Raw genomic sequence first — 21,280 nt, forward strand, 5'->3', positions numbered from 1 at the left:
CTGAGAGGAGATATGATAGCCATGTATAAATATGTGAGAAGAAGCCGCAGGGAGGAGGGAGCAAGCTTGTTTTCTGCTTCCCTGGAGACTAGGACGCAATGGAACAATGGCTTCAAACTACAAGAGAGGAGATTCCATCTGAACATGAGGAAGAACTTCCTGACTGTGAGAGCCGTTCAGCAGTGGAACTCTCTGCCCCGGAGTGTGGTGGAGGCTCCTTCTTTGGAGGCTTTTAAACAGAGGCTGGATGGCCATCTGTCAGGGGTGATTTGAATGCAATGTTCCTGCTTTTTGGCAGAATGGGGTTGGACTGGATGGCCCATGAGGTCTCTTCCAACTCTTTGATTCTATTATTCTATAATTCTAATTGAAGAAGAAGAAGAAGATGATGATGATTGATGATGATTGATGATGATTGATGATGATTGATGATTGATGATGATTTGGTACAGTAAGAGCTATTCTGGTTGTCTTCAAGGCTGGTGAATTCTTCCTTTCAGCAGAGGTTGGAGGGTCCTTGTACAGGAGTGATTTAGCCGTGTAATCGTGAATGGCAATGGACTGGATTTTTACAGTCATAAACGTAACATCTAGCCAGATGCCACCTCCTAATTTTTCATACTCTCTAACCTTTGAAAACTATAGATTTCTGCCTTTTATTTCATCACAACACTAGCTTATTGAATTCAGTGTTAGCTTCACTGACTGGTTCTTAGAGGCTTCAGACAGGAACCGTTTTCTGATAATTCCCAATTATTTATCATGTGCCCTCGGCTCTTGCTGCAATCGATGGCAGGCGCACTGGCTTGTCGTCGCTGTATTAAGGAGGCTTTTTACATAGCCGCATATCAGAGGCTAATCTCCTCAAGCCAGAAAGATCAACAGAGAAGTGACCCATCTGATCAAATCAAGAATTGACGGGATATTAAGAGGTGAGGAGCCGTGAAGAACAACAAATCAGCATGGAAACCAACAGTTGGTGGTGCGCTGCGCATTTTTATGAGAACTAATCGCATTCGCTTGGTACAATGACACTAAAAATGCGTTTCAGAGCAGCGCAATTTCATAAGACAAAAAGGATGCAAATGAGTGGTTACGGGGGATTTTAATTCCAGCAGACATGAGTTTCAGGTCCTCATGCTTCTAAGTTTGCACAAGAAAAGGAACAAACCTTTCCCCAGAGTTATTTGGGAGAGGAATTCTATTCCTGGCTACGTTCCAACGGCAAAGGGAGCAACGCCAACCAATCTAATTCAAGACCAGTCACACTTGTATCTTTGTTTTAAGGCTTTAAGGGATAATATTTTTTAAAGAAACTGCAAATGCTCAGTGGTAACCGACACCAAAAAGAGTACATGTTTGTCGGGTAGATTCAGTTTCTAGCATTATTATTATTATTATTATTATTATTATTATTATTATTATTTCTCGCACTTCTACTCCGCCCTTCTCAACCTCCGAGGGGGGACTCTGGGCAGCTTACAAAAAGGCACAATTCGATGCCGGCACAACAACAAGGTAAAAATAAAACATCTAAACAGTAATTAAAACAATTAAAACAATCCATTATACATCACAATCCCTAAAACCATCTAGTGCTCAACGTTTATCAGCTCGGAGTCCGTAAATTAAAATTCCACATTGTGCAATCCATCAATTCTAGTCGTCGCTTGTCCTTTGTCTATCCGCCAGATTACCCGAAGGCCTGGTCCCAAATCCATGTTTTTAATTTCCTTCTAAAAGAGAGGAGGGATGTCGATGACCTAATTTCCCCGGGGAGTGAGTTCCACAGGGGAGGGGCCACCACCGAGAAGGCCCTGCTCCTCGTCCCCACCAATCTCACTTGTGATAGAGGTGGGGCCGAGAGCAGTGCCTCCCCAGAAGATCTTAAACTCCAAGGTGGGACGTAGAGGGAGATCCGTTCGGACAGATACACCAGGCCGGAACCGTATAGGGTTTTGTAGGTCAAAACCAGCACTTTGCATTGTGCTTGGAATTGGATCGGCAGCCAGTGGAGCTGGCATAACAGAGGGGTGGTATGTTCTCTGTATGATGCTCCGACCATTACTAGGTCGAAAGACATCGGATGCAAGTACTGGAGGAAATCTCAGCTTGAGAGCTTGGTCCTCCACTGTTCTTGCCTTTCACAAGTTGGACCAGATGCTAAAGACCATCGTGTTTATTTATTATCATATTTATCCTGCTATGTACACAAAGCAATTCACAGTTAAATACCTACCAACTAGTCATTAAACACATAACCAAATAGGACAGGGAAGGAAATTTGAAATTTATGGTCCCCGAATACTTCAAAAATGGAAGGAATAAACAACACTTGATTTCAGCCAAATGAATGAAGGGTCTGTCTTGTTTTGATTTATTTATTTATTTATCGTGTCAGGGGCAACCAGACATTTGTATTACATTTTTAACAAAACAAACAAACAAAACACAAAGTTTGCAAGCTTGGTAGTTGATTAAATGTCCTTTGACCAGTATCTGGCCACTTGGAGTGCCTCTGGTGTTGCCGCAAGGAGGTCCTCCATTGTGCATGTGGCAGGACTCAGGTTGCATTGCAGCAGGTGGTCAGTGGTTTGCTCTTCTCCACACTCACATGTCATGGATTCCACTTTGTAGCCCCATTTCTGAAGGTTGGCTTTGCATCTCATGGTGCCAGTTTGTTCAGCGCCTTCCAAGTTGCCCAGTTTTCTGTGTGCCCAGGAGGGAGTCTCTCATTTGATATCAGCCATTGATTGAGGTTCTGGGTTTGAGCCTGCCACTTTTGGACTTTCACTTGCTGGGGTGTTCCAGTGTGTGTCTCTGTAGATCTTAGAAAACTATTTCTTGATTTAAATCGTTGACGTGCTAGCTGATACCCAAACAAGGGATGAGTTGAAGATGTCACTGCCTTGGTCCTTTCGCTGTTGGCTACTACTTCTGTCAGGTGGTGTAATACCGGCTAGACCAGGGGTCCTCAAACTTTTTAAACAGAGGGCCAGGTCACAGTCCTTCAACATGTTGGAGGGCCGGATTATAATTTGAAAAAAGCATGAATGAATTCCTTTGCACACTGCACTTATCTTATTTGTAGTGCAATAACACTTTAAATCAATACAATAATTAAAATGAAGAACAGTTTTAACAAATATAAACTTATTAGTATTTCAGTGGGAAGTGTGGGCCTGCCTTTGGCTGATGAGATAGTGTTGTTGTTGTTGTTGTTGTTGTTGTGTGTTTTCAAGTCATTTCAGACTGAGCAAGGGCCGGGTAAATGACCTTGGAGGGCCATATCCGGCCCCTGGGCCTTAGTTTGAGGACCCCTGGGCTAGGCAGTGTAATTTCTCCAGTGGTGTAGAGCGCAGACACCCCGTGATAATGCGGCATGTCTCATTCACAGCCACATCCACTGTTTTGGTGTGGTGAGATGTGTTCCACACTGGGCATGCATACTCAGCAGCAGAGTAGCATAGCGCAAGGGCAGATGTCTTCACTGTATCTGGTTGTGATCCCCAGGTTGTGCCAGTCAGCTTTCATATGATATTGCTTCTAGCACCCACTTTTTGCTTAATATTCAGGCAGTACTTCTTGTAGGTCAGAGCACAGTGCTGAGTGACTCCCAGATATTTGGGTGCGCTGCAATGCTCCAGTGGGATTCCTTCCCAGGTGATCCTCAGAGCTCAGGATGCTTGTCTGTTCTTAAGGTGAAAAGCACATGTCTGTGTTTTAGATGGATTAGGGATCAACTGGTTTTCCCTGTAATAGGCAGTAAGAGCACCTAGAGCTTCAGATAGCTTCTGTTCTACCATCTCAAAGCTCTCTGCTTGAGCGGTGATGGCACGATCATCAGCATAGATGAAACTCTCTGTCCCTTCTGGCAGTGGCTGGTCATTTGTGTAGATGTTGAACATGGATGTAGCAAGCACGCTCCCCTGAGGCAGGCCGTTCTTCTGTTTCCACCATCTGCTTCTCTGACCCTGGAACTCAACAAAGAAGCTCCTGTTTTGATCTATGATGTACACAGATGAGGCATTTGATGATGCAAAGCATTCAAGAATAGCTGAAGCCAAATATCTGTTGATCCCACCTCCGTCTCTGGATTGCTTTCAAGTTGATGTGAACAAGGTTTCAGCAAAGCAGCCACCAAATTATCCTCGGTGGCAACCAGAACTTGGAAATGTTACTTGTTTGGACCACAAACCCAAACTGCCTGTGCCACCAGGTGCTGGGGGTAGTTCCTTGGAATTATGGCTCAAAAAGTAATGTTTCCAAAGTCTTGGGTGATGAAGAAGGCCTTGGGGTCTCAACCCGCCTACTAAACAAACTAAGAACACTTATTATTATTATTATTAGTAGTAGTAGTAGTAGTAGTAGTAGTATTTTACTGGCACAAAACCACAGTATGTCACAGAAAACGAGATCTCTATACTGGATTCCATATCACAAAATCACAAATCAAACCCTTCCCAAGCATCTAGGACTGTGTGATGTATTTTCGAATGATGCGCGCAGATCCAAGTCAGGTGGCCTTTTGCAGCTGACAGAGTGTGATTTTGTCGATCTTCATTGTTTGGAAACTTATTATTATTATTATTATTATTATTATTATTATTATTTGAAACACAACAAGATGAGTCCACAGCAGACACTCTGCTGGCTGTTGTATTGGATTACGTGTGCAGATCCCAATAGGGTGGCCTTTTGCAGCTGGCAGGTGGTAATTTGGTCAGAACCGATTGTGTTTAAGTGCAGTCTAAGGTTTTGAGGCACTGCACCCAGTGTGCCAATCACCACTGGGACCCCCTTGTCTGGCTTGTGCCAGAGTCTTTGCAGTTCAATCTTAAAATCCTCATATCATGTCTGCTTTTCCAGTTGTTTCTCTGCAATCCTGCTGTCACCTGGGATTGCAACATCGATGATCCATACTTTGTTTTTTAACACGATGCTGAGGTCAGGAGTCTTGTGCTCCAAAACTCTGTCTGTCTGAATCTGGAAGTCCCAGAGTAGCTTGACGTGTTCATTCCCTGTAACTTTTTCCGGCTTGTGATCCCACCAATTCTTTGTCGCAGGCAAATGATGTTTGCGGCACAAGTTCCAATGAATCATCTGAGCAACTGTGTTATGCCTTTTACTTAGGCGATCCCTCATTGTCCGAATAGGATAATCCTCCAGGGTGGATCCGTAGGTGACTGTGGAGCCCTATTCTTGATCTGTATCTTCTCCCACAGTGAGGGCATCGGTTTCCAGGTGGAAGGCGGTCTTGGTCGGGGTTGGCTTGACACGCCTTCCTCTTGGCACGTTTCTCTCTTTCGCCCTCCATTCGTGCCTCTTCAAATTCTGCAGCACTGCTGGTCACAGCTGACCTCCAGCTGGAGCGCTCAAGGGCCAGGGCTTCCCAGTTCTCAGTGTCTATGCCAGAGTTTTTAAGTTTGGCTTTGAGCCCGTCTTTCAATCTCTTTTCCTGTCCACCAACATTCCGTTTTCCGTTCTTGAGTTTGGAGTAGAGCAACTACTTTGGGATACAGTGGTCAAGCATCTGGACAACATGGCCAATCCAGTGTAATTGATGGTAGAGGACCATCGCTTCAATGCTGGTGGTCTTTGCTTCTTCCAGCACGCTGACATTTGTCTGCTTGTCTTCCAAAGAAATTTGCAGGATTTTCCAGAGGCAGCACTGATGGAATGGTTCTAGGAGTTGTATGTGACGTCTGTAGCTAGTCCACGTCTCACAGGCATATAGCACAGTTGGGAGGATAATAGCTTTACAAACAAGCCCCTTGTTCTCCCTATGGATGTCCCGCTCCTCAAACACTCTGCTTTATTCAGAAAAATGCTTCACTCACAGAGCTCAGGCGATGTTGTATTTCAGTGTCAATGTTGACTTTGGTGGAGAGGTGGCTGCCAAGGGAGTGGAAATGGTCAGCATTTCCTCATGTTACACCATTAAGCTGTATTTCTGGTGGTGGGTCGTGTTGCTGCTAATAAGTTACTGTGCTATACATTCATGGGGAGGGTCTTCTGTTAATAAGCCCACTCGCCCAACAGTCATGTTTGTTTTAATTGTATCCGTCCGCATGGAAAGGAGTGGGACAAGATGTCTTTGCATCCTGTGCATAATGTTGGAGGTCTGCTGAAACAGAAAACTAGTTCCATGAGAGAGAGAGGTCTGAGGGCTGCTTCAGAGTCCCTTGACCTTTGGGGAACTGTGCCGGCCCACCTTCCCTTTCCAAACAGGTTTTTCAAAGAGGGTGAAATGTCAGGCTACTGCCTCTTCCAATTGGGAGGTCTGTTTCGTGGTATTTTGACCTGGGCGACACCTGACACTGGCTAGCCCCTCTCCGCCCTGGAAGCTCAGGTGGTGCCCAGGAATCGGAGCAGGCCTTTCGCCCGGGGCCACCCTTGAACAATCCGAGTCAAGCAGAGGAATGGAAGGCATGGGGACAATTAGAAGCAGTCCACAATGAGTGGTTTTCTATTATCAAGAGTGGCCTTTCTTCTCTTAATCGCTCAGCTGTGGAGAATTTGCACACGTTGCATGTTTTGGACCACCTTCACCCCCAAAAAGGAGCAAATACGACTAAGTGCATTGCAACGTGTGTTAATTTTTTAGTGTATGAACAAAGTAAACATTTAAATTTCTTATCTCAAACCCCTTCTGCGGCCTCTTCTACACTCAACCTCAGAGTTTGATTCAGCCAACGCCCCTGCCCCATCTGCACCTTGTTGTTGCAGTTCCTCATCTGAACTGGAGTCGCCCCTAATCCGACCCAACCCATGCCCAGCTGTGGCCCTTCCACCACTTCTCCAATTAGTCCATCTCTGGTCTAATCCTGAAGATCCCCAAGACCCATCAGTGTCTCCACTATTCCAACCTTCAAAAGCCAACTGCTTGTGGGTTCAGCACAAATATCCTGAATCTCTTGGACCCTTGTCCAATTCATTCCATCAGACCCAGAGTCTGATATCCCATCATCCAGCATATCATCCACATCAAAACCTTCAAAAGAATCCTCATCCGTTGGCTCACTAAGTATCTCCCGGATTCTTTTCCTCTGTTGCTCTTCGACAGAGTCTTGCTCGCAAGTAGTTTTCCTGCTTCTCCTAATACTACCAGCATTACTATCATTGCTAGCAGACTCTATCACAACAATTATATTGTAATACTAGCTGTCCCCTGCCACGCGTTGCTGTGGCCAAGTTTGTTGATCTGGAAAATAAAGTAAGGAGAAAGTGTTGGTTTCTAATATATGTAATTTCTTTATGCTTGTGGGTAAACAGCATTTCTTGCTGTTTCTTTGTCAGTGTTGATGTGGAGAGTTTGCCCACCCTGGAACATGCAAGATATCATTGTCCTCTTTTAAGGGTCCCTTTCAAATCTATGATACTATATCTCTCTGTGTTTGTGAATCATGTCTATCTATCTATCTATCTAATCTATGGCTGGATGACTCTTTGTCAGGAGGACTTTGATTACGTTTTCTTGCCCTGATGAAGGGAGTTGGATTGGATGGCCTTAATTATTTTCTGTTGGTCGTCGGTGTTCTGTGTGGGAAGTTTGCCCCGATTCTGTCGTTCGTGAGGTTCAGAATGCTCTTTGATTGTTGGTGAACTGTGAATCCCAGTGACTACAACTACCAAATGTCAAGGTCTGTTTTCCCCAAATTCCATCTGTGTTCATATTTGGGCGTATTGAGTGCTTGTGCCAAGTTTGGTCCAGATCCATCATTGTTTGAGTCCACAGTGCTCTCTGAATGTAGGTGAACTACAACTCCCAAACTCAAAGTCAATGCCCACCAAACCCTTCCAGTATTTTTTGTTGGTCATGGGAGTTCTGTGTGCCAAGTTTGGTTCAATTCCATCGTTGATGGAGTTCAGAATGCTCTTTGATTGTAGGTGAACTATAAATCCCAGCAACTACAACTCCCAAATGACAAAATCATAATTTTTTGAGTGATGGTCACTCCTTGTGTTGTGAGACATTTTGTTGCCAAATTTGGTGTGATTTCGTTCATTGGTTCTTTTGTTTTTAAAGTACTCATTATGCACAGAGCATTTTTATATATATAGATTATTAGTAATATACATATATAATTATAATATCATATTATTATTAGTAGTATTATATTGCATTACATTATAATATTATAAATATTATATGTATATACAATATATTATATTTTATTACATTATATTATTAGGATAGCACAGGAGACAAGGTAGAACTGTCTTCTGCCCCCCTCTCTCTTTACTCTTATCTGGTGGGACGGTCAAGAAAATGCTTTCCTTTCAGTTTTGGGATCTGAAAAAGATTTATAATGATTCATGGGAGAAAGTTGCCTCAGTCGGGTCAGCGCTGTTATTTTATCACGGTCTTGGTTTCAAGTGCTCTGAGTTTCATGTACCAAGTTTTTTCCTGCTGTCTTGTTTCATGGATTCAAGTGTCTAGTTTTGTGGATTTTTATGTACTCATGGATTTTGTTTTCCTTTGAAGCTGATGGACTATTTTATATATTGGACCTTTACTGTTTTGCTATTTTTTTACTGCTTGCCTACATATATTCTTCAATAAACTGCTTGCTGGTTTTACCAAGCTGGTGTGGTTTTTAAGGTTGGAGGTGTTCCTACTCTGGTGTACGACACATCTTCAAATATACCAAAGACATTTGTGTTGAGTTCTCTACCTTGGAAACAAGACTAGTGCTTGGCCATTTGTAAAGTCTGGATGTAATTTTCCTAACGATTATTATTTGATGATGATGTGATTGAACAACACAGAACCTGTCATAGAAATTGTCAGTGATACTGATGTTATTTTCTTCTCTCCCTATTTCTTTGCTAGCTACATGGTAAATATAGGATTGGTTGAAAAGCTGTGTTGCTGCTTCCTCTCCGTCCAAGGCCCGGTTGATGAAAACCCCAAAGTTGCCGCTTTCTTACAAAACGCCACAATGGCATTGCATGGGATGTGCGAGCTTTGTTTTGCTGTTAATGGCAGGTAAGCATGTCTTTGTGATGGTGAATATTATTATTATTATTATTATTATTACTATTATTATTACTATTATTTATTTTATTTATATTTTTTCACCCCCTAGAAAGACTCAAAGTGGTTCACAACATAGTAAATGGCAAAGATTTAATACCTCATCTATATAAATAAAAATGTAATGTTCATTTGTGGGATTAACATAACTCAGAAACCACTGGACAAATTCACACCAAATTTGGATACAATATACCTATCAGGCTAATGAATGACCATCACTCGTAAAAAACACTGAAAATGCAGCAGAAGAGACTTTAAAACCCAAAAAATAAAAAATACATTACAACGCATGTGCAAAACCACATTTATACACATACACACATGCACAAAACACATGTACACAGACTGGACCATAGCAACAAGTGGCAGGGGACAGTATCTATATAGAAACATTACAAGTCTAAAAGCAATCACATATATCCTTAAATTAAATCATTAAAAACTATACAAAGCATCAGCATAACCATAAAACATTAAGCATTAAAACATCTAAACATTGCATCGATCTCTTGGTTTCCTTTAGCTGCTTGCTCATTGGTGTCATTCATTGAATGCCTGCTTACACAACCAAGTTTTGAGCTGTTTCCTGAAAGCCAGGAGGGAGGGGGCTGATTTAATTTTGCTGGGGAGGGAGTTCTGCAGCCGAGGACCACCACTGAGAAGGCTCTGTGTCTCGTCTCCACCAATCGCACCTACAAAGGTGACAGGACCAAGGGCAGGACCTCCCCAGCCATCTTAACGCTCTAACTGGTTCATTAAATGAGATCTGTTTGAACATGTAAGCTGAATCGAAACCATTTAGGGCAGTGCTTCTCAACCTTCCTAATGCCGTGACCCCTTAATACAGTCCCTCATGTTATGGTGACCCCCAATCATAACATTGTTTTTGTTGCTACTTCATAACAGTCATTTTACTACTGTTATAAATCATAATGTAAATATCAGATATGCAATATGTATTTTCATTCACTGGACCAAACTGGGCACAAATACCCAATGCACCCACATGTAAATGCTAGTGGGGTTGGGGGAGGATTGATTTTGTAATTTGGGAGTTGTAGTTGCTGGGATTTATAGTTCACCTATAATCAAAGAGCATTCTGAACTCCACCAGCAATGGATTTGAACCTAATTTGCCACACAGAACTCCCATGACCAACGGAAAACACTGGAAGGGTTTGGTGGGTATTGACCTTGATTTTGGGAGTTGTAGTTCACCTATATCCAGAGAGCACTGTGGACTCACGTAATGGTGGATCTGGACCAAACTTGGCACAAATACTCAATATGCGCAAATGTGAACACTGGTGGAGCCTGGGGAAAATAGACCTTGACATTTGGGAGTTGTAGTTGCTGGGATTTATAGTTCATTACAATCAAAGAACATTCTGAACGCCACCAACGATAGAATTGGCTCAAACTTCCCACACAGAACCCCCATGAGCAACAGAAAATACTGGTGGTCTTTGGCGACCCCTCTGACACCCCCTCACAACCCCTCCGGGGATCCCGACCCCCAGGTTGAGAAACACTGGTCTATGGTATCGAAGGCTGCTGAGAAGTCCAGCGGAACCAACAGGGACACGCTCCCCCTGTCCAGTTCCCAGTGTAGATCATCTACTAAGTCAACCAAGGCTGTTTCACTTCCATGCCCCAGACTGTGAAGAAGAATACCATACTAACTATGAAGAGCTAGATCAAAAGCCATAGCTAAATTGCTGTTGTTGTGTGCCTTCAAGCCAATGATTCTAAGATTCATTCAGATGAGTTGTGGTTTCTCTGAAGCTGAGAAAGTATGACTTGCCCAGGTTCAACCAATGGGTTTCCATGGCTGAGCAGAGGTTCGAACCCTGGTTGCAGGTGTCATATCACAAAGTGTTTCACTGCTCAAGCAGGGAGCTTTGAGATGGTAGAACAGAAGCTCTCCGAAGCTCTAGGTGCTCTTACTGCCTATTACAGGGAAAACCAGTAGATGCCCAACCCATTTAAAACACAGACATGTGCCTTTCATCTCAAGAACAGAGAAGCATCCCGAGCTCTGAAGATCACCTGGGAAGGAATTCCGTTGGAGCATTGCAGCGCACTCAAGTACCTGGGAGTCACTTTGGACCGTGCTCTGACCTACAAGAAGCACTGCCTGAACATCAAGCAAAAAGTGAGTGCTAGAAACAATATCTTACGAAAGCTGACTGGCACAACCTGGGGATCACAACCAGATACAGTGAAGACATCTGCCCTTGCGCTGTGCTACTCTGCTGCGGAGTATGCATGCCCAGTGTGGAACACATATCACCACACTAAAACAGTGGATGTGGCTCTGAATGAGACATGCCGCATTATCACGGGGTGTCTGTGCCCTATACCACTGGAGAAATTACACTGCTTAGCCGGTATTGCACCATCTGACATCCGCCGGGAAGTAGCAGCCAATAGTGAAAGGACCAAGGCAGAGACATCTCCAGCTCATCCCTTGTTTGGGTATCAGCCAGCACGTCAATGACTTAAATCAAGAAATAGTTTTCTAAGATCTACAGAGACACTTGCTGGAACACCCCAGCAAGCAAGAGTCCAAAAGTGGCAAGCTCAAACCCAGAACCTCAACCAATGGCTGATACCAAATGAGAGACTCCCCCCTGGGCACACAGAAAACTAGGTGACTTGGAAGGCGCTGAACAGACTGCGCTCTGGCACCACGAGATGCAGAGCCAACCTTCAGAAATGGGGCCACAAAGTGGAATCCTCGACATGCAAGTGTGGAGAAGAGCAAACCACTAACCACCTGCTGCAATGCAACCAGAGCCCTGCCACATGCACAATGGAGGACTTCCTTGCGGCTACACCAGAGGCACTCCAAGTGACCAGATACTGGTCAAAGGACATTTAATCAACTACCAAACTCACAAATCTTGTATTTTGTCTGTTTGTTTGCTTTGTTCTGTTAGAAATGTAATATAATTGACTGGCTGCCCTGACACAACAAATAAATAAACCAAGTGTTTCGTATATAAATACAATCTGCAAAATCATAGAAAAACAAAATTCTCTAAGAATGATCAGGTCCATTGTCTACCACAAAGGGATGGCCCATCCCCGAGCCATAAATGGTTGTCTTCTGGTGACTTTCCAGGGAAAGGACCAAGTGAAAAAGAACTTGGACAAAACTTTATCCATAGAGAGAATATTTCCATCTTCTGAGTAAAAACAGAATATGTTTCCCTCGTTTCTGCCAAAGTACTGTCCTCGCTGTTCCAAGGACCATTGCTCATAATAAATACTTTGATGGATTATTTTGACTTTGGTGGAGCTACCGTATATACTCATGAATAAAGGCAGGATTGGGGACCAAAATTATGGATTTTGATGCGACACATGGATATATTGAGAATAATTTGGTAGTTGTTCCTGACTACTTCCATTTTCCCGCGCAGGCATGCAAAATATATAAAGTATGATTGAACAATCAAGGAGGAGCAGAGAAGCCTTCTAACCAAGGTGAAAGAAGAACGTGAAAAAGCTGGGTTGCAATTAAACATTGTTCTGTCGCTGCTGGGCCTATAGTTAGTTGACTTTAGATATAGGATGTGTAACCTTTACCCAGCGGGAAGCCAGGGGCCCTAGGAAAAGTTCTCAGAGGCTTCCTTTACAAAAGAAATCTTCAAATGGCTTAAAAGGTACAACAAAGTCTTTTATTAATGAATCAAACAGGAATTGTAAAGCTTTAAAGTATCAGTTCTCTCAAACTTGTCCACAGGGAACAGGCACTATCTTCAATAACTTTCTTCAAAGGAAAATTCCCCCTTTTAACTTTTCCCAAGGCTAACAAAAATCCAACCCTCACTGGTGTGGACTCCTCTGCCAGGCCGAACTGCTTCTCGAAACACTGAGAGGACCTACCAGACAGGCGATGGATGTTCTGTAGAGTTGGCTGTCTTCCTGGAAACTCCCAAGGCTGAAGGAAGGAATCCCTGGAGTTCTTAGGAGACCCTTAAAGCTGTGGGAATGCTTCCCTGGCGTTCTTTCCCTGGAGCTCTTAAAAGTTGAAGCCTTTGTACAGGGGAAGTAAACACATCCTATACACTGGCTACCTTGCTGTGACTGACTGGAAAAGGCTCCCTTCCCTCCAAAAAGCAAAAAAGGAGCGGGACCAGGAATCCTAACTATAATTGGCAGGTGGCTTACCCTATAAATGCAAATTATAACAGGAAACCCTTCTGCAAAATCCCAAGCATGGGATTGCACACAAACATTTAAACACAGCAAATAAATCTGGAGGTCCTGGAACAGCTGTTCCAGAACAAACATCAAAAAACCAAGATGGTGGCAACCAGACTGATTGAGAACTGGCAAATAGAGGGAGAAAACGTGGAGGCCGAGACAGGGTTTGTATTTCTAGGTGCAAAGATAGGCTGAGACCAGGAAATCAGAAGACATTTGCTTCTTGGGAGGAGAGCAATGTCCAATCTCGATAAAAGAGTGAAGAGTAGAGACATCACACTGGCAACTAAGATCCGCATAGTTAAAGCAATGGTATTCCCCATAGTCACCTACGGATGTGAGAACTGGACCATAAGCAAGGCTGAGTGAAAGAAGAAAGATACTTTTGAATTGTGGTGTTGGAGGAAAGTTCTGAGAGTGCCTTGGACAGCGAGAAGATCCAACCAGTCCATCCTCCAGGAAAGAAAGCCCAACTGCTCATTGGAGGGAAGGATATTACTTGTCCGAACATATCTCCCTCTGCGTTCCACCTCGTAGCCTAAGATCATTCAGGGAGGCCCTGTTTTCGGTCCCGCCAGCTGTGCAAACGCGTTTGGCAGGGACGAGGGACAGGGCCTTCTCGGTCGTGACCCCCGTCTGTGGAACTCGCTCACCAGCGAGATTAGATTGGCTTCATCCCTCCTTTCTTTTAAGAAAAAACTGAAATCATGGTTCTAGGACCAGGCCTTTGGACAGCAGGCAGGATAGCACTTTGGAGGTTGAACTGGACTGGAAATGGTTATATGGCTGATAATAATGTTTTAAATTGTTTGTAACTTACTGTTTTATTTACTGTTTTAAATTGTTGTTATATCTGTTATAATTGTTTTGTACTTTGTGGCATTGAATTGTTGCCAGTGTAAACCACTCTGAGTCCCCCCTTGGGGTTGAGAATGTAATGTTCGTTTGTGGGATTAACAGAACTCAAAAACCACTGGAGAAATTGACATCAAATTTGGACACAAGATACCTAACAACCCAATGTACGTCCTTCACTCAAAAAAATTGATTTTGTCATTTGGGAGTTGTAGTTGCTGGGATTTATAGTCCACCTACAATCAAAGAACATTCTGAGCCCCACCAACGATGGAATTGAACCAAACTTGGCACACAGTTCTCCCATGATCAACTGGTGGGCAGTGTCCTTTGGTTTTTGGAGTTGTAGTTCACCTACATTCAGAGAGCACTGTGGACTCAAACAATGATGGATCTGGACCAAACTCTACACTAATACTCAATATGCCCAAATGTGATTACTGGTGGAGTTTGGGGAAGATAGACATTGACATTTGGGAGTTGTAGTTGCTGGAATTTATAGTTCACCTTCAATCACAGAGCATTCTGAATCCCACCAATGATAAAATTGGGCCAAACCTTCCACACAGAACCCCTGTGTGGGCCACAGCAACGCGTGGCAGGAGACAGCTAGTAAATAAATAAGATATTAAAGGCAAAGATGAAGTTCTTTGGCCACGCCGCGAGAAGACAAGAAAGCTTAGAGAAGACAATGATGCTGGGGAAAATATGGGAGGAAGAAGGAAGAGGGGCCAACCAAGGGCAAAGTGGGTGGATGGTATCCTTGAAGGGACTGGCTTGACTTTGAAGGAGCTGAGGGTGGTGACGGCCGACAGGGAGTTCTGACGTGGGATGGTCCAGGAGGTCACCAAGAGTCGGAAGCGACTGAATGAGTAAACAACAACAAACAAGGGATGCTGAAATAAAAGGGTTCTAGCTATACGGGATGTAACCAGAGCGTGGACTGCCGTGGCCAAGTCAGACTTCCCAAGGTACGGGTGCAGCTGGCGCACAAGTTTTAATTGTGCAAATGTTTTCCCGGTCACCGCCAAGCTCAGCGATGAATGGCAGCCCAAAAAACTCACAGCAACCCAGTGATTCCGGCCATGAAAGCCTTCGACAACACATATTTCATAGAATCATAGAATCAAAGAGTTGGAAGAGACCTCATGGGCCATCCAGTCCAACCCCCTGCCAAGAAGCAGGAATATTGCATTCAAATCACCCCTGACAGATGGCCATCCAGCCTCTGTTTAAAAGCTTCCAAAGAAGGAGCCTCCTCTACACTCCGGGGCAGAGAGTTCCACTGCTGAACGGCTCTCACAGTCAGGAAGTTCTTCCTCATGTTCAGATTGAATCTCCTCTCTGGTAGTTTGAAGCCATTGTTCCGCATCCTAGTCTCCAGGGAAGCAGAAAACAAGCTTGCTCCCTCCTCCCTATGGCTTCCTTTCACATATTTACATTTAAGGTGTTCAGGGAAAAGTGTGTGGATTTTACTCACACAATAGTCATGAGATGGTAGCAGCGACAGGACATCCACATCAATTCTGAGGCTCTTTTAGTCCCATAAAAGAATTTGTGCTGTTTTAAAATGAAGGAAACCCATAACCAGATGATCCATGTGTGTTTATAATGAAATACGACCTCTTTCATATTTTATTGGCGTGGTCTTAAAAGTGATTTAAGCTCTGCAGTTGATCTTGTCTCTTCAAGGTGTACTTTTGAAAGACAATAATAAGTATATGATGAAATAGTGTAGGAAGGGTATTATTGCAAAGACAATTAAAGCCCTGTGCTGCATCTTAAAGGGAAAAGTGCAGATTTCTGACATTTTTGGAGGTGGTATTGTTGTATCTGGATTTTTAGGGGGAACTCTCAAAGCAGGTGGATATATTCAATATATATATACGAGCCATCCCCTGCCACACGTTGCTGTGGCCCAGTCTGGTGATCTGGAAAATAAAGTAATGGTTTCTAATATATGTAATTACTTTCTGCTTGTGGGTAAACAGTATTTCTTGCTGTTTCTTTCTCAGTGTTGATGTGGAGATTGTCTGGTTTGCCTACTCTGGGACTTGCAACGTATTGTCCTTCTTCGGGGTCCCTTTCATAGAATCATAGAATCAGAGAGTTGGAAGAGACCTCATGGGCCATCCAGTCCAACCCCCTGCCAAGAAGCAGGAATATTGCATTCAAATCACCCCTGACAAGTGGCCATCCAGCCTCTGCTTAAAAGTTTCCAAAGAAGGAGCCTCCACCACACTCCGGGGCAGAGAGTTCCACTACTGAACGGCTCTCACAGTCAGGAAGTTCTTCCTAATGTTCAGATGGAATCTCCTCTCTTGTAGTTTGAAGCCATTGTTCCGCGTCCTAGTCTCCAAGGAAGCAGAAAACAAGCTTGCTCCCTCCTCCCTGTGGCTTCCTCTCACATATTTATACATGGCTATCATATCTCCTCTCAGCCTTCTCTTCTTCAGGCTAAACATGCCCAGTTCCCTAAGCCACTCCTCATAGGGCTTGTTCTCCAGACCCTTGATCATTTTAGTTGCCCTCCTCTGGACACATTCCAGCTTGTCAATATCTCTCTTGAATTGTGGTGCCCAGAATTGGACACAGTATTCCAGATGTGGTCTAACCAAAGCAGAATAGAGGGGTAGCATGACTTCCCTAGATCTAGACACTATGCTCCTATTGATGCAGGCCAAAATCCCATTGGCCTTTTTTGCCGCCACATCACATTGTTGGCTCATGTTTAACTTGTTGTCCACGAGGACTCCAAGATCTTTCAAATCTATGAGACTATATCTGTGTGTATCTGTGAATCATATCTATCTATCTATAGCTCTTTGTCAGGAGGGCTTTGATTAGATTTTCTTGCCCTGGTGGAGAGAGTTGGACTGAATGGCCTTAAGTATTTTCTGTTGGTCATGAGGGTTCTGTGAGAGCCGTTCAGCAGTGGAACTCTCTGCCCCAGAGTGTGGTGGAGGCTCCTTCTTTGGAAGCTTTTAAACAGAGGCTGGATGGCCATCTGTCAGGGATGATTTGAATGCAATATTCCTGCTTCTTGGCAGGGGGTTGGACTGGATGGCCCATGAGGTCTCTTCCAACTCTTTGATTCTACGATTCTATGATTTGCAATTTTGCTCCTGTTACGAATCGTAATGTAAGTATCTGATATGCACAATGTATTTTCATTCACCAGACCAAATTTGGCACAAATACATGATACACTCTAATTTGAATACTGGTGAAGTTGGGGGAGGATTGATTTTGTCACTTTTGGAGTTGTAGTTGCTGGGAATTGTAGTTCATCAACATTCAGAGACCACTGTGGACTCAAACAATGATGGATCTGGACCAAACTTGGCACGAATATTCAATATGCTCAAATGTGAACACTGGTGGAGTTTGGGGAAAATACACCTTGACATTTGGGGGTTGTAATTGCTGGGATTTAAAGTTCACCTACAATCAAAGATCATACTGAACTCCACCAACGATGGAATTGCACCAAACTTGTCATACAGAACTCTCATAACCAACAGAAAATACTGGAAGGGTTTGGTGGGTATAGACCTTGGGTTTTGGAGTCGTAGTTCAGCTACATCCAGAGACCAGTGTGGACACAAACAATGATGGATCTGGACCAAATGGCACAAGTACTCAATACGTCCAAATGTGAACACTGGTGGAGTTTGGGGAAAATAGAGCTTGACATTTGAGAGTTGTTACTGGGATTTATAGTTCACATTCAATCAAAGATCATTCTGAACTCCACCAACGATGGAATTGAACCAAACTTGTCACACAGAACACATGACCAACAGAAAATACTGGAAGGGTTTGGTGGGTATAGACCTTGGGTTTTGGAGTTGTAGTTCACCTACATCTAGAGAGCACTATGGACTCAAACAATGATGGATCTGGACCAAACGGCATGAATACTCAATATGCCCAAATATGAACACTGGTGGAGTTTGGGGAAAATAAACGTTCACATTTGGGAGTTGTAGTTGCCGGGATGTATAGTTTACCTACAATAAAAGAGCATTCTGAACCTCACCAACAATAGAATTGGGCCAAACTTCCCACATAGAACCCCCTTGCCATGAAGGGACTCGCTGCCATGAACCTCCCTCCAGCCTCACACCCTCGCCCTCACTCACAGATGCACATCACGCTGCCATGTGCCGTGCACACCTGCTCTCCTCTCCCCGCTTGGAATCTCAGAAACAGCCCTCTTAACCAAGTATTCCTGAGCACTTGTAGTTTTCCAATATGTACCTCTTACAGCCTTTGCGGGACTAAAAAGTGGGCCTCCGCCTTGTGCTTTGTGCAAGGGAAGAGAGAGAGAGCCATTAATCTTTCCCGGTGTGATTTGCCAGTGGCTTCCGCCCGCAGTATTTTCAGCCAGAGGAACATCTTGACAGGCGGCACTTGAGAAGCAGGACTTGTTTTTCAAAGCTGGGAGAACCTGTAAAGTCAAAAAGATAGCGGTTTGGTACGGATGGAGATGTTAAGTAAAATAACAGACACAAGCAGGAGAAGGCGTAGCCCTTCTTGGAGCCAGTTCAGAAATCTGCTGGAGCTGCCGGGAAGAGTTCCAAAAGCGTTAGAAAGCTTTGCATCATGTCTTGGAAAATAATTGCACTGCTGACTGTAAAAGAGACTAACAGAAACACATGCTGTGGAGTAGAGTTATTATTATTATTATTATTATTATTATTATTATTATTATTATTTCTTATCAAAGGCATGGCATGAATTAGTATAAAACCAATAAAAATAGAAGGAGCACAGGTGGTCAGATATCTTTTGACCAAAAACGGGCAACAGTAACGGCATTGTTTGTAGCCTCCAACAATTCTTCCTCTATACATGAGGAAGGGCATCGTGGACAAGCATACAGATGCGGAGTTGTCTGTTCTGCTCCACAGTCACATAAGGTGTGGGATTCTTTTAGGTTGTGCCATTTTGCGTTTTAAATTATTATTATTATTATTATATACACAACAAGATTAGTCCGCAAATGGTTCAGCTCTATCATTATTTGCTGTTTGGATGTAGGTGAGCTACAACTCCAAAACTTAAGGTCAATGCCCACCAAACCCTTCCAGCATTTTCAGTTGGTCATGGGAGTTCTATGTGCCAAGATTATTATTATTATTAGTTGTAGTAGTATTAATATTAGTATTAGTATTAGAAACACATTCTTTGAAACATATTATTATTATTATTATTATTATTATTTACTGATACAAAAACACAATATGTCACAGCAAATGAGATATTATATTATTATTGTTGTTATTATTATTATTATTATTTGAAACACATTCTTTGAAACATATTATTATTATTATTATTATTATTATTTTACTGATACAAAAACACAGTATGTCACAGCAAATGAGATATTATTATTATTATTATTATTATTATTATTATTATTATTATTTGAAACACAACAAGATGAGTCCACAGCAAACAAGACCACTATGATGGCTGTTGTATCGGATCACATGTCAGACACTTCCCAAGTGTCTAGGACTGTGTGATGTATCGGCAAATAATGCATACAGATCCCAGTAAGGTGACCTTTTAGAGCTGGCAGATGGTCATTTTGCCAGCACCGATTGTGTTTAAGTGCAGGCCAAGGTCTTGAGGCACTGCACCCAGTGTGCCGATCACCACTGGGACCACCTTTACTGGCTTCTACCAGAATCTTTGCAGTTCGATCTTTAAATCCTCGTGTCGTGTCAGCTTTCCAGTTGTTTCTCTGCAACCTGGGATTGCAACATTGTTTTTTAACACGATTGTGAGGTCAGGAGTGTTGTGCTCCAGAACTCTGTCTGAATTCGGAAGTCCCGAATTCAGGAGTTTGATGTGTTCATTCTCTGTAACTTTTTCCGGCTTGTCATCCCACCAATTCTTTGTCGTGGGCAGATGGTGTTTGTGGCACAAGTTCCAATGAATCCTCTGAGCAATGGTGTTGTGCCTCTGGTTGTAGTCTGTCTGCGTGATCTTCTTTCAGCAGCTGAGGATCTATGGTTTCATCTGTTTCTTTGCAGAGTCTACATTGGGGATCCGTCCTTGACTTCTCAATTCTGGCTTTGATGGCATTGGTTCGAATGGCTTGTTCTTGGACTGCCAGAATCAGGCCCTCCTTTGTCTCCTTTTTCAAAGTTCCATTATTATTATTATTATTATTATTATTATTATTACTATTTCCTCATTCCTCGCACTCTAACAGGGGGTTGTACTATATGTAGAGGCATGTTGAACCAGCACTTGACAAACCTTATGGAGATCAATGGCCAAGTGGTAATGCACATTTTACAGTATCTCATGCGGATGGTATTTGTAGCACGGGTTCCAATTAATCATCCGAGCTACGATGTTGTACCTCTGCTTGAAGTCCGTCTGCATGATCTTGTTGCAGCCACTGAGGATATGATCTATTGTTTCATCTGCTTCCTTGCAGAATCTACAATTATTATTATTATTATAATTATTGTTTTTATTATTATCTATATTCTATATATCTATCTATATCTTCTAGCTGTACCTAATAAAAGTGAAAATATGTATGTGTGTATGTGGCTAGGAACCCCACTTCAACAGACAGGCTCCTACTTCCACAAACATTTATTTCACAGTTTTGTATACCGAGCTTCTCAACCTCCTTGAGGGACTCAGCCCGGTTTACAGCCATAAAAACATATACATTCATTGAAATATCATATATCACAATTACAAAAACTTTAAAATAACACTATGTCTAAAACTACTGTGGTCAGTCGTCCTATTAAGATGGATCTACATCAACTTCCATCCAGGGTCCTATGGTGTTCTCTCATTCCTCGAAGGCCTGACTCCACAGCCACGTCTTCACCCGTTTCCTAAATGGTAGGATGGATGGGGCGGTTCTGGTCTCCAGAGGGAGAGAGTTCCAGAGTCGCGGGGCCACCACCGAGAAGGCCCTGTCCCTCGTCCCCGCCAGCCGCGCTTGCGAGGCCAGTGGGACCGAGAGCAGGGCCTCTCCAGATGATCTTAGTAATCTTGATGGTTCGTAGGGGAGAATACGTTCGGAGAGGTAAACAGGGCTGGAGTCGTTTAGGGCTTTATAGGTCAACACCTATACATCTAAGGAGCCACCAAAAGCCCACCCTCCAATGATATTTCAGG

General features: G+C 43.2%; 1 protein-coding gene across 2 annotated transcripts in view; it reads left to right on the plus strand.

Moving 5' to 3' along the window:
• Positions 1 to 21,280, plus strand: part of SCAPER (S-phase cyclin A associated protein in the ER) — a 247,483-nt gene that overhangs the window by 178,977 nt on the left and 47,226 nt on the right. For both annotated transcript variants that reach the window (XM_067471273.1, XM_067471274.1), the window contains one exon: positions 8,837 to 8,992. In XM_067471273.1, coding sequence (XP_067327374.1) covers positions 8,837 to 8,992 — 156 coding nt within the window. The remainder of the gene's footprint in view (positions 1 to 8,836; positions 8,993 to 21,280) is intronic.

The sequence above is a fragment of the Anolis sagrei genome, chromosome 9, assembly GCF_037176765.1.
Source record: "Anolis sagrei isolate rAnoSag1 chromosome 9, rAnoSag1.mat, whole genome shotgun sequence".
Classification (NCBI taxonomy): domain Eukaryota; kingdom Metazoa; phylum Chordata; class Lepidosauria; order Squamata; family Dactyloidae; genus Anolis; species Anolis sagrei.